The sequence below is a fragment of the Furipterus horrens genome, unplaced genomic scaffold, assembly GCF_987537825.1.
Source record: "Furipterus horrens unplaced genomic scaffold, mFurHor1.1.pri manual_scaffold_13, whole genome shotgun sequence".
Taxonomy (NCBI): domain Eukaryota; kingdom Metazoa; phylum Chordata; class Mammalia; order Chiroptera; family Furipteridae; genus Furipterus; species Furipterus horrens.
The window spans coordinates 7,652,467-7,666,507 of record NW_028327183.1 but is presented as its reverse complement, the minus strand read 5'-3'; the positions used below and the strand labels follow the sequence as shown (position 1 = coordinate 7,666,507).

At 52.0% G+C, this 14,041-nt stretch overlaps 1 protein-coding gene across 1 annotated transcript; it reads right to left on the bottom strand.

Annotated features, from left to right (window-relative positions):
* Nucleotides 1-5,153: 5,153 nt before the first annotated feature.
* On the bottom strand, nt 5,154-9,366 carry CCL22 (C-C motif chemokine ligand 22). The gene is made up of 3 exons (XM_090260124.1): nt 9,274-9,366; nt 7,975-8,098; nt 5,154-6,246 (listed from the first exon to the last, which is right to left on the bottom strand). The coding sequence occupies exons 1-3, from the start codon at nt 9,344-9,346 to the stop codon at nt 6,165-6,167; spliced, it is 279 nt and encodes a 92-aa protein (XP_090116250.1). The 5' UTR covers nt 9,347-9,366; the 3' UTR covers nt 5,154-6,164.
* Nucleotides 9,367-14,041: the final 4,675 nt, after the last annotated feature.

Below are 14,041 nucleotides of genomic sequence, written 5' to 3'. Positions count from 1 at the left end.
CTTCATAGCTCTGACTTGCTGGGACAACAGGGTCGGGCCTGAGCTGCCAGCAGCTCCCATCAGACCTGGGTGACACCTCTGTAGATGTTGGCAGCAGCGATGTCGCGTCATTAAACATCTTCCCGGAAGGCAGTGGCCCAGCCTGGGGCTGGGACGCAGCTGTGAGCCCGTTCTATGTAACAGTGTCTCTGGGCTGCCAGCCACAGGGAAACCAGTTTGTCTCTGAGTCATTGTCCCAGCTACAGAGCCAGCTCATCTAGGGTGGTCTGGGCAGAGGGGTAACAGCTCCCAAGGCCAGGTGACCGCTCTCACCCAAGCACAGTAGGGCTGCCAGGGGGTGTGGAGCTCGGAGACTGGACTCTGCTTGGCAGGGAGGACCACCCCCAGTGTGGGCCAACGTCCACTGTCTTAGGTGCTTTGCATGATTAACATGATGGCAAACCCAGGGTGTAAGCCAAATACCACTGCTGTGGCCCATTTTATATGTGGGGAAACAGGTATGCAGAAGTGAAGGTGTTTTCTGAGGGTCACCAGCCAGGAAGCAGGGGAGCCTGGATTTGTCCCAGTCATTTGGCTTTGAGGTCTGAGCTCATAACCACCAGGGTACCCCACCTCCCTCCACCCCCACTTTGAATAATGAGGATTAAGTGAGCTTACTATCCAATAAGGTGCCGGTTCAGAGCCTGGCACAAAACAGCTGCCAAAACAGAGAATGGCCCTGCTTTTCTTTGCTCAAGCCTTGGGGATGTCCCCTGCCTCTTTCTGGCCCAGTTTTCCCACCCCCAAAATTGGAACAGTCACCCCACCTATCTCATCAGGGTGTTAAAGACTAACTGTGTTCGGATTCAATTCGGTCGGACTCAGGAGCCAGGCTTGAAAGCCAGACCTGGAGCCAAACCTGACTCCACCACCTATGAGCGGTATCGCCTTGGGCAACCGACTTAACCTCTTGGAGCCTCGGCTTCCCCACCTGTAAAATGGGAGGCTAACAGCCACCTCGCAAGTCAGTCACTAGGGGAGATAACGAAACTGAAGAGTTTCTTCACTGCCTGGCATGCACAAGCTACTCATGTCTGTTACTGAGCCCTGGCGTGTGCCTGGCACGCTGGTGGGACGGGGCACCCAAAGGCAAGTCCATAAGCCAAGTCCTTGCTGCAGGGAGCCCCAGCTCAGCAGGAGAGAGAAGGCGCAAGGCCTGGGGGAGAGAGAGAAGCCTTCATTCTCATCCAAGCATCAGAGAAGGCAGAGCGAGAGAGGTGACGTTTCAACCAGAAGATGGGCAGAGTATTGCTTTGTTTCTTTCATATTGTTTTTTAGAAGAATTTTAAACAACAAAGAAGAACTGGGGCAAAGAACATTCATATCTCCGCCACCTACATTCAATGATCGTATGTATGCATTTTTCCTTATTTACGTCATCTTTTATTTTTTTGGTGAGCCATTTCACAATAACTTATGAATGCCTGATATTTTGCCCTGAAATACACCAGCGTGCACCTCCGTAGTGTAAAGACACTGTTTTTTATTAATATAATACCATTATCCCACCGAAAAATTAACAATAATTCCTATGTGTCATGAAATATTCAGTTAATATTAAATTTCTCTAACTGTCCCCCAAAATGTATAAAAACTGTATTTTATTGTTTCTTTTCCCTTTCTCTTTCCTCTTTCCCTCCTCCCTCCCTCCTTTCCTCCTCTCTTTCCTTCTTTAATTTTTTGAACCAGGACCCAATCTAGGTTCATGCATAGTGCATGGTTATTTCTTTTTAGTCTACAATAGACAACCCCCGCCCCGGTGTATTTTACGTGACATTGTCTTTTCAAAGAGTCAAGACCATTGTCTTACGCACTGTTCTTATCCTTAATTTTTCTAATTATTGTGTCATCTGATTTGTTCTCCCATCCTATGTATTTCCTGTAACCCGGGAGTTAGATCTGCAGGTTTGATTAGATCCCGGCCACATTCTTGGCAAGAATTTCTCGAATTACGATGTCATTGAATTTGTTCCCCTCTCCTATGTATTTCCTGTAAATAGGGAGTGAGGCCTACAGGCTCAATCCTGGCCACATTCTTGGCAGGAATTCCTCACTGCAGCCACCACAACAGAAGGGTTATCCCACGAATGGCTCCGCTGGAGAAGCGTTCCCTTTGTGATTCCCAAGGAACCTGCACTACACAGCCAGTCAGGATTTTCACACACCTTTCCAGGCAGGGGGAAAACCTACCCAAGTTGGGAAGTACTGGACCTGGGCAGGGGATGGGGAATGGCCCCATGCCATTGGCTCTGAGGGGGGACTGGGCAGAGAGGCTGCAGTTGGAAGACACCTGGAAGCTGGAGTGGGGGCTGAGGATGCTGTGCGGGGCAAAGAGGAGCTGAGGGACAAGTGGAGCCACATGGGTGATTAAGCAGTGGAGCGGCAGCTGGGCAGTAGGAAAGCAAGTTTCCTCAGAGGTCAGCGGGGTAGGGGTGATGGGAGGTCCCTGCCCACACCTTCTTGGGTGCCCCAGAGAGCAGGCAACCCGCACCCATCTTGTGGGACATGAGCGATTTCCCCGAGTCCCGGAGGCAGAACAGAAACAGCTGTGGGGAGCAGGGCAGGGAGCCAGGGCACTCTTGTGGGGACCCAGGGTGGCAGGATGGCCAGTGAGGTGGCCATCTCCAGGGCCCCTGGGGCACAGCCCTGCCCCACCTAGCTCTGCCCAGCTCCCAGTTCTGGCCAGTAAGGAGGGTTGCCCGCATGTACGTGGCATTCCTCTGTGCTCACACCCTCTTCTTATTGTGAAATTCGCATAGCACAAAATTTACCATTTTAACCATTTCTAAGATTACAGTGCACAGTGCTGTGTGACTATCACCACATCCATCTCTAGAACTTTTTCCTCTGGCAAAACTGAAACTCTGGACCCACTGGGTAACTCCTGTTCCCTCCTCCCCCAGCCCCTGGAAATCACCTTGCCACTTTTCGTCTCCATGAGTCTGAGCACTCTAAGAAGCACGCAGCATTTGTCCTTCTGTGACTGGCCTCCTTCACTTATCATAATGCCTTCAAGCTTCCTCCATGTGGGAGCAGGTGCCGGGATGCCCTTCCTCGTTAAGGCCAAATGCCATTGTACAGACCACACTGTGCGTATCACTCAACCGTCAATGGACACTCGGGCTGTTCCCACTTTGGGGCAATTGTGTGGAATGCCGTGCTAAACATGGGTGTGCAAATATGTGTCGGAGTCTCTGCTTTCAGTTCTTTTGTGTTTATTCCCAGAAGTGGAATTACTGCTTCAGATGGTAATTCTATGTGTAATTTTTTGAGGAACCACCACGCTCTTTTCCACGGCAACTGCAACATTTTACATTCCCGCCACCAATCCCAAGTGTTCCAGTTTCTCCTCCCCCTTGCCGACCTTGTTGCGTGTGTATATATGTAAAATGGCCATCCTAGTGGCCGTGAGGTGGCATCTCACTGTAGTTTTGATTTGCATTTCCCGAATGATTACTGACGTTGAGCTTCTTCTCATGTGTCTGTTGACCATTTGCTTATCTTCTTTGAAGAAATGCCTGCTCAAGTCTTTGCCCATGTTGTTATCAGGCTGTCTGTATCTTCCTAGCTCATTGGATTCTCACATCTGCTTTTATACTCCCTGTTCGCAGGGGTAGAAACTGAGGATCAGAAGGACAACACAACTTGCTTTGGACACTCAGCCAGTGAGGGTCTCTCTGAATCTGTGGCATGTGCCCTTCTCAATGCTTGTCCCTGTCCTGAGGGATGAAGAGTCCTTTCTTCTATTTTGGCAGTGTGAGCTGAGTCCAGGAACTCCAGGAGAGCAGGCTCATTTGGGGGCCCAGGGGAGCGCAGCATCAGATGAACTAGGTGCTCCCCAAACCAACTCCCTGTACCTTATGGACACATGGCTTGGCTGTACCTCCCAGCATCCTTTGCAGTCAGAGTGGCCAAGTGCCTGAGTTCTGCCAACGTCACGTGGCCTGGCTCATATAGCCCTCCGACCAGCCTCTGTTCCCTGACCCCATCTGCTACGTGATGGGGAGAAGTCCAGGCCCTAGAGGAGCCCGGGTCCCTGAATGACCATATGGAAGGTCGCCCACAGTCAAGAGACTTTCCTGACTAACATACACTCCTCTTCTTTCGTGTCTACCCTTGAAGGGGGAAGGTTGAGGTTGGATTGATGAATGAATTACTGAATGAATGAATATGCTCCTTAGAGCTCTAGGCCTGGGGACGGAGTGAAGGATTTCATCAGGTCCTCCTGACAGGTGGTCCCAGGGGGCACCAGGCCTGGTGGACCAATGTCTGGGTTTCCTTCTTGGCACCTGAGCAGTTACTTCCTGGGTCCTCATGTCTAGCCCTGGCTCCCCACCCTCTCACAGGGTGACTTACATGTCAATGAGAAGGGCTTTCCCGTTGGGAGAGAGGGGCCAGGTGTCCCCTACCCCACCTCACAGGGACAGCAAATGACAAGGAACAAAGCAGACACTGTTGCTGAGGATTTATTTTCTAAAAGGTCTGAGGGGCAGGGGCAGGCCAGGAAGGGAGGGGGAATCCCAGGACACCTGAGGGGCAGCATGCAGGTTAACACTTCCAGTTCTCGTGCTGGGCAGATGACCTCGGGCTGCGGTCCAGCGGGGACACAGGCCCTGGATGGCACTGAGTTTCATGGCCAGCAGAGTCATTCCCCGTACCTCAGACCTAAGCCCACAGCAACCCTGTAGAGTGGGTGTTCTCGTTCTCAGGTGAGGCTCAGAGAGGGCACACAGCAAAGGCCGCCCACTGAGCTTCTCCAGGGTCCCTTGGAAAGGAACTAGCACACAGAAAGCTTAGTTCCTTTCCCTGGGGAACCTACTGTCCCCAAGAAAGGGCAATTAGGTCTCGAGTCCCAGGCCTAGCCTGGCCCCAGCCACCTGAGAACAACTCCACCCAAGTCTCTTTCACTTCACTATACCCCACATACTCCTCCCAGGGCCAGGAACGCTCTTCCGTGTCCCTATCCCACAGAGTCCCTAAAATTCTCCCAATCATCCATCTGGCCTCTTCAGCATTTGCCACCTTTACATATACAAATATAACTAGAGTTTGTAGTACCAAGCCAAGGGCAGTCATTCACACCATAGCGTTCAGTCATCAGCTACATGGGGAAAGGGAAAGGGGAAGTGGGGGACTCAGAGATGGTCAGGCCTGGGTTTTGGAGGTTGCAGGAGCAGTAAAAGCCTGGGGGAAGCAAGAAGGGTAAAGAGACCCAACACAAAGTAACGTGGGGGAGAAAGATGAATCTGAGCAAATCGGGGGCTTCGCAATTGACCGGCTGCTTCCTCCCTGGATGACCTGGAGTCCCTGTATTGATGTGTGAGGGCCTTTAGGGGTCGGAGAAGGATATTGCTTTTATGGGTTCAGTCTGCGGCCAGTTGCTGAACCCAAATTCTGGGCTAGGCCCTGTGCTCTGTCCTGGAGGCCAAGAGACAGAAGTAACTCAGGTGCGGATCTTGATCCAGCCAGGGAGGTGGGAAGACAAACTCCCAAGTCCCCAAAATCCTAGGCAGACTGTAATCATGGCTGTTTAGAAGGGACAGAGGGTCAGTGGAAGCCTAAAAAAAGGAACTCAATTACTTAGAAATAGTGTGTCCCTTAGGACTCTTTGGCAGAAAATGGCAGGCATTGACTCTGCCAACCAAAGCATAAAAGGAAAAAGAAATGAAAAATAATAAAAATAAACCTCAGTTACTGGCTGCTTCGGCTGAGCAATGCCTTGGCGGGCTGGTGGGGAGGGCACTTGCAGGTGACGGGGACATTGTGGGTGTCAGAAGCACACAGGCGAGGACCCAGAAGTAGAAATATACGGCATGAGTTCAGAGAACAGGGAACTGGAATCCAGCTCTGACCGCTGTCTAGGGCAGTGGGGAGCCGTGGAAGGGTTTTGAGCGGGGGAGTGACTGACCAGAACTCTGGACCCTCTGGCTACAGGGGAGTGGAGGATGGGCTGGAGAAGGGAGAGGGGAAATGAGTGACAGTGTGGAGAGTGACAGCAACAGGGATGGAGACCAAGGATTGCAGAGTCATTGGCCGGGGAGCAGCTGTAATGGCAGGAAGGGAGGGCTCCGTGAACCTTCCTGGAGGAACCAAGGCCACGGTCATCAGGGCAGGACCCTTCCTCATTACTTCAGCCTCTGGAGAACCTTCTTCACCCAGGGCGCTTCGGGATCAGTGCAGATCTCCCGGCCCCTGGTGGTTAGCAAGCTGGAAGGGGGAAATGACAGCGACATGATGATTAACATGCAGGACGGATGCCACATCCCGCCCAGAAAGCATGGCATTTATGAGCCACCTGCTGTTTGCAAACACATTTCTTAGGGAGGAGAGGGGGAGAACTTCCCAGACCCTGAGTCCCTCAGCCTCAGCCTTGAGTGCCAGGTCCGGCCGGGGACTAGAATGGCCCCGGAGTCTCATGATCATTGCTGGCATTGCCTTGGGAGAGAACGTATTGGATAGTGGCCAAGAGCATGAACTCTGGAGCCAGCTTATCTGGGTTAAAATCCTAGCTCTGCCACCTGTTAGCAAGTCCGTTAACTTCTCTGAGCCTCAGTTTCCACATCTGTAAAATGGGAATGATAGCCATGGTCCAACCTCATAGGATTTTGATGACATTTGACAAGTTAATACTAACTGAAGTGCAGAGAGGACAGGAGGGACTATATAATTGTGCTAGGGGCTGGCCTGAGCCCTTAACATCAACTTTCTTAATAAATCCTTACAGCAATCCCTTGAGGCAAAGCAACAGGCCCGAGTGCCAGAGCTGATAAGATCAGACTCACTGTGCTTGCTGTGAACTGGACTCTCAGGGGGCAGTGTCTTTGTGAAGTGTCCCCACCCAGGCCCCTCTGAAAGGCCTGAAGCACAGAGAGGTGCACATTGGCCCAACATCACACAGCAGTTGTGGGCAAAGGCTCCCACCCTCGCCCAAACTGTGGCAAACCTCAAGCTGGGCCCTTGGGGTACTCTGCCCCCACCCTTGTTGGTAGGACATCCTCTAGCCCAGGACTTGCTTCTGGTCTTTCAAGCAAGAGCCTGTCCTTGGGGCCCAGGGGCCTTCTTTGTTAGTCACCTGCAAACCCATCTGAGGGATAGAGATGAGTGAGGAGGAAGAGGAGGAGGAGGAGATGACAGAGCCCCAAGGATGTTGTGAGATGTCAGGAGTCCCCAGGCATGACGCCCCCACCCCAGTGTGTGGCTTGGCAGCAGGCTCGGAGATGCCAGAGGAACAGCTGGAGAGGCTGCCCCGGAAAGGACAGGCCAGGTGGGAAAGGAAGCAAAGAAACTGAGAAAAAGGAGCCAAGAAGGAGTCCCGCCCGGTTCCAGCCTGGGCCACTTTGAGTGTGTCACTTCCCCTCCCTGAGCCTGTTCCTCCATCTATAAAATGGGAATCATCGAACCTCCCGGTAGGGCTGTTGTGAGGATCAGGGGTCTCAATGCAGTAATGCTCAGAGCAATGCCTGGTCCGGATCAAACACTGTCTGGGCACGCTCTTAATACTCTTCTTTTGGAAAGAATGGCTGCCTTGGGTAACTCCCAGGACCTTGGGGAAGATCCAAGATGCTTCTGATGGGAGCATCTTTGTTAAAGACTCTGCAGCACCAGGCATACTACCTACACCCCGTCCCCCATGCCCTAGAGCTCCCTACTGCCCACACCACCGGGCCTACGTGGGGCACTTCTGTTCATTCAGCTCTGCAGCCTCGGAACTTGGCAGGCTGCCTGGCGCCTAGTAGACACCCCATGATATTTCTGGAATGATCACATGGTATTCTTTCTCGGTACACCCAAGCCCGGGCTGTCCCATCTATTGCAAGCCAGCCCTTCCGCTGGCATCTGGAAGCCCAGCTGCACCCCCACCCACCGGCACCTGAGCCCGCCGGGGCCACCCCCGTCAGGCTCTCAGAGTCCCGGCCTCCCCAGGGCCCCACTCACACCACGCCAGGCCTCCGGCAGGAGTTCGATGTCCGGTAGTAATTCCGCACCATACGGTGGGGCACGGGGTAACGGAAGTAGCCCCGGCAGCAGACGCTGTCCTCCACGTTGGCTCCGTAAGGGCCTGGGGGTGAGAGAGGTACTCAGAGGAGTCACAGGCTGGGTTCAGAGGAATCTCCCTCGGCCCCAACCTCTGGCCCATATTTACTGTTCTCACATGGAAGGTTAATAGGATTCTGGGCCCCCAAGTTCCCCTGTCCCCAACCCTGGGCCTCTGAGAAGCCACTGAGGGCCCAAAGTCATTACCCTGAATCAGTCTGGTCAAAGGTGAGGACTTGAGAACAACTGAGGATCCATGAGGTCCTATGCTTCTAGATGGGACCCAGAGACACTGACAGGAGCCCCAGAACCTTGCTCTTCAGTGAGGCCCACACCGGCACCATAGCATCACCAGGAGCTTGCCAGAAATGCTTGACTCCCAGCCTGAACCAGATGGGCACGCTGACGCGACCCAGGTAATTCAGAAGTCTGCTTCAGTTCACATCCACTTGAGCTGCCTTCATGGAGCAAATGGTGAGGCTGAGGTCCAGGAAGGGGGAGGACTTGCTCAGAGTCACACAGCACAACTCTGGAGAGTCAGGACAAGGGTTTGGGCAGAGTCCAATCACAAAGGCTGGGCACTCAAGGGAAGTCACTCAGTTTCTTCCTCTGACCAAGGGAGTAATAATAGCACTGACTCTGTGGGGCCTTTCATTCAGGGAAAGCACTCAGGAACCCCAATCACTGAGCAATTATTGCTCCGAGCTGCCGGACTCCCAGTCCAGTGTTCCTTCCCCAACCTAACCCAGGACAAGAGCGTTTACATTGGCATGGAGAAGACAAGTCAGGACCCCATTGAGGGCAGGTTCTGGAATAAAAATGGGGTGGTAGGAGAGCAGGACCAACTTTCCCAGCTAATATTCCTTGCCCCAGCTCCTGTTCCTACCCCAGTTGCCCCTCTTCGGCGGCTCCTTCTTTACACCCCAGGGCCCTGTGCTGCAGTTCTCTGGGAAAGAGGATCCCTGGCCATGCCTACCACAACCCCCAACCAGCTGAGACAGACCCTAGGCCTAAGCCTTCAAGACTACCCATTTAACAGATGTGTAAGTGGAGGCACAAGGAAGCAATGGGACTAGCTCAACAGCCAGTGGCAGACTGGGGTATCTACTCTCAGTCCAGTGTGGTTTCCCGCAGCACCAGAAAGATGCCCCGGGGGCGACCCTGGCTTCTTCAGGGAGCCTGCGCTCGCCCCAGCCTCACCTGCCTCCGTTGCTTGAAGCGCCATAGTCAGAACAATGAGGACAGCCAGGAGCAGGGTCTGTAGGCTGGCCATTCTCCTGTCCCGTGTGTCCCAGTCCAGGTGTCTGCTATCGCTGGAGACAACCAGGCCTGATATTTAAGCATTGCTACACCCCCGAGCCTCAGACACTCTTAGTCACCGGTGACCTAACTTTGACACTCAAATTACGAAAGGAGAACTCCCGCTTCCTCTATATTGGAGGAAATTTTCTGTGGCTGGCCTCCATCTGAGGGGACCCCAACCCTACTCCCCTCTGAGTCTCTGGGGACTTGCAAAATCCCCCTTGAGCTGGGCCTCTTGGAGGCCTGTGCTGCCTAGGTCGGCTCGCGTGTGCCCGTGTCACTGGGGGGGCTCTGGGAATGGGAAAGATGGTTTCAGAGCCCCACCTGTTCGCCTCAGTGTTCGGTAGTAAACCGGGAGAGAAGGCGGGCAGGCTCTGAACAGTCCCAAACCCTCAGCTGGAGCTGAGACCCGTCTGGTACCCTTGGCAATTGTGGCTGATCTCTGGTCCGGGGAAAGGCCTATGGATGCACTGATTTGCTTTCTCTGCTCCATCACTGGCCTCTTCCAGGGCTTCTCACAAAGTCCTGACTTGGGCCAGTTCGTGGTCCACTCAACACTTGCAAGGAGCTTGCACACACGTTCTCAGCTTGCCCGTCTCCCTCCCCAGCTGCCTCTGAGCGCTGCTTCACCCGCCCCTTCTCAGTCTCCCACCATGTCCCACAGAGTCCACTTCCTAACTCTCAGGTCTGTCCTCTTCTCTCCACCCCCATGGTCCCTACCCAGTCCAGGCCACCTCCATTTCAGGCTCAGATGCTGGCCCTGCCACCCCTCTCTCCATGGCAGCAGCCAGGGTGAGCGGCCCATATTGAGAGTGGCACGTGTCCCACGCCTGCTTCAAAACCCTGCTGCGGTTCTGTGACCTGAGGGTAGAGCCAAAGCTCCTGACCGTGGCCTTCAAGGCCTCCCTTCCAGGCATGTTTCTGCCCCCACTGGTCTCCAGCCACACTCCTCACGGTTCCTCTAAGTGGTCTGTGGCCTGTCCCAGGCCGTGAATGGCCTTTCTACTTCTCTACCACATAAACTCCGACTCACGCATCAGTAGCCATTTGAAATGTCATCTTCCAGGGGGACCCGCCCCCTCGGGACTTGAGTGTTCTCCGGGGTAACCTAGAATATGGAGCTGAGAAAACTCATGTTTTCCCATTCTCAGGCCCCTCCCCAGAAGTCAACCTCTAAGCTCTGGGAAGGCAGGAGTCTCCTTTTCTTTGTCTCGGCATTCCCAGTGTCTACCGAGAGTGGGGTACAGGGTGGGTGCTCAGGAGACATCTAGCAAAGGGGGAAACCGAAAGCTCAGAGAAAGAGGGGACTTGTCCCAAGGTCTCAGGGCCAGGGGATGGCTAAGCTGGGCCTGGAATTCAGCATCAGCATGCCATTGGTAAAGGGACCCACCCATTTATTTCTCATTCATGCAGGAATATCTATGGAGTCCTTTCATAGACAGAATAATGCCCCTCCAAAAAAGGATGTCCACTTTCTAATTCCCAAAACCTGTGCATACCGTTACATTTGAAAAGGGTAAATTAAATGGAAGGTATAGATGATCTGAATGACCCCAGGTAAGCACAGGGTCATTCTAAGAAGACAGCAGTGAGTCAGGCTCAGACAGGAGGTAGCATGACAGAAACAGAGGTCCACGCGATGCGGGACTGACTGTGAGCCAGGAGTGGCGAGGCCTCTGGAAGCTACAACAGGTGAGGAAACAGATACCATCCTGGAGCTTCTGCCAGGAGCACGGCCCTGCTCACAACCCCGTAGCCTGCTGAGGCCTCCTGACCCATGAGCTAATGCATTTGTGTTGTTTGAAGGCCACTAGGTTTGCGGTCATTCATTACAGCAGCAAGGGGAGACCAAGTCAAGCCCCTGCCATATGCCAGGGATGCTGCCAGGACCTGGGGTCATAGCAGTGAACAGGTCCCTGCTCTCATGGGGTTCACCTTGGACGATAAACAGGCAAACAAACACCAAACATGGTTATATCAGATTGTGATGAGCGCTGGGAATAAAATGAAACAGGGAAGGTGTGTGGCTGTCCAGGGAAGCATCTGTGGGGGGTGGCATTGAACTGAAACCTGGAGGACACTGAGGAGTCTGCCGGGGAGGAAAGGGCAAGTGCAAAGGCCCTGGCAGGGTGAGAGGGCTGAGCAGCTGGGGCAGATTGTGGGGACGGGGGCAGAGAATGGGGGTGGGGAGGGGGAGGCAGGCAGGAGCTAGCCTTCTGTGAGCTTCCTGCTGGCATGCATCAGAAGCACACAACGTCACCTGGGAAGACCTCTGGCCAAAGTGTTATCCAAAGCCAATCACAGCAGGACGAATGCTGCATGAGCCCCTGTCCGTGAGGTTCCTGTAATTAAATTCACAGAGACAGAGCCCTGGCTGGTGTGACTCAGTGGATTAAGTGCTGGCCTGTGAACTGAAAAGTTGCTGGTTTGATTCCCAGTCAGGGCACAGGCCAGGTCCCCATTTGGGGGCATGTGAGAGCCAACTCAAACACATCGATATTTTTCTCTCTCTCATTCTCCCCCCCTTCCCCTCTCTCTAAAAATAAATAAACTCTTTGAAAAAATTCATAGAGACAGAAAGCAGAATGGTGGTTGCCAGGGCTGGAGGGAGGAAGGAATGAGGAGCTATTATTGGATGGATACAGAGTGTCAGTTTGGGAAGATGAACAAGTTCTGGAGACAGATGATGGTGATGATTACACAAGAATATAAGTGTGTTTAATGTCACAGAGTTGTACACTTAAAAGTGACACATTTTGTTATGTACATTTTACCAATAAAAAAGAAAAAGCAGACTTCCAGCCAAGATGGAGGCCCAGACAGACACGCTGCGTCTCCCTCCACAGTTAAGAAGTAATACAACTACCTCAAAACTAGAGACAACCAGAAGTTCCAGAAAATTGAGCTGCATGGAAGTCCAATAAAGATATACAGAAAAATACCCCGACAGGTAGGAGGGGCGGAGTCAGGGCGGAGAGGACGCGGTGTGCTGGTGGCAGCAGCGGCAGCAGTGGCAGGTCGGCAGAAAACGCAGTCAAACATTTAAAAAACTTAAGAGGGACACCTGGGGAGTGTTCCCAGGACCAGACCAGACCGAACAGCTCACAGTCCCAACACCGGGGAAAATCAAGCCTCATTGCTTCTGACTATGCAGACCAGTGGAGGTTGGGGTGGAGACAGAAACTGCTGGTCTCTCAGCAGAGTCTTCTTGTTTAAAGGGCCCCCACGGTTCTAGAGCATCCACAGACCCATCCACTGTGGGAACAACGGCCAGGGCAGCAGCTAGAGGGGTCCCAGGCCCATATGGGAAGTGGGGGAAGTGCCTGGGAAAGGGGTGAGTGCTGAGCAAGCGGCATTGTTCCCTCTCAGACCCCTCCCCCAACACAGTGCCATAATGTAGTGAAACGGGTTACCCTGTACTGACGAATACCTAAGGCTCCGCCCCTTAAAACATAACAGATGTGACAGCTCTGCCCAAGACATAGAGGCAAACAAATACAGGGGCCTGTCAAGATAAGGAGACAGAGAAGTATGGCCCAAAAGAGGGAATGGATCAAGGTTCCAGTGGGAGAAATAAGTGATGAGGAAATAGCCAACCTAACAGCTGAAGAGTTCAAAACACTGGTGATAAAGATGCTCACAGGCTTGATAGATATGCTTAAGTATGGCAAACACATAAGGGAAGAAGTGAAGGCTATGCTACATGAAACAAAGGAAAATCCACAGAAAACCAATGGTGAAAAGAAGGAAACCAGGGTTCAAATCAATGATTTGGAACATAAGGAGGAAAAAAGCAGTCAACCAGTACAGAATGAGGAAACAAGAACTGAAAAAATTGAGGAGAGGCTTAGGAACCTGTGGGACAACTTTAAACATGTCAACATCCGAATGATAGGGGTGCCAGAAGGAGAAGGAGAAGAGCAAGAAATTGAAAGCTTATGTGAGAAAATAATAAAGGAAAACTTCCTTAATAATGGTGAAGGAAATAGACATACAAGTCCAGGAAGCACAGAGAGTCCCAAACAAGCTAGACCCAAAGAGGACCACACCAAGACATATCATCATCATTAAAATGCCAAAGGTTAAAAATAAAGAGAGAATCTTAAAAGCATCAAGAGAGAGAAAAAAAGAGTTACCTACAAAGGGGTTCCTATAAGACTATCAGCAGATTTCTCAAAAGACACTTTGCAGGCAAGAAGGGGCTGGCAGGAAGCATTCCAGGTGATGAAAAGCAAGGACCTACAACCAAGATTACTCTATCCAGCAGAGCTATCATTTAGAATTTCCAGATGAAGTACTTCCCAGACAAGGTAAAGAAGTTGATCATCGCCAAGCCATTATTGTATGAAATGTTAAAAGGACTTATTTAAGGAGAAGATCAATACTATGAACATTAAAAAGACAACAAACTCACAACTATCAACAACTGAATCTAAAAATAAAAACAAAAACAAACTAAGGAAACAACCAGAACAGGAACAGAATCATAGGGGTGGGGATCATTTGCAGGGTTATCAGCTGGGATGGGGGAGGGGAAGAAACTGGGAAATGGTGCAGGGACTAAGAAGCATAATTAGTTCATACAAAATCGACATGTGTAGTTAAGAATAATATAGTAAAGGGTAAAGCCAAAGAACTTATATGCAGGAGCCACGGACATGAACTG

Coding starts and splice junctions, on each gene's coding strand:
- CCL22 (XM_090260124.1), bottom strand. CDS start 9,346: ATGGCCAGCCTACAGACCCTGCTCCTGGCTGTCCTCATTGTTCTGACT. Junction 8,099..9,273: donor GCTTCAAGCAACGGAGGCAG/GTGAGGCTGGGG, acceptor TCTCACCCCCAG/GCCCTTACGGAGCCAACGTG. Junction 6,247..7,974: donor TGCCGGAGGCCTGGCGTGGT/GTGAGTGGGGCC, acceptor TCCCCCTTCCAG/CTTGCTAACCACCAGGGGCC.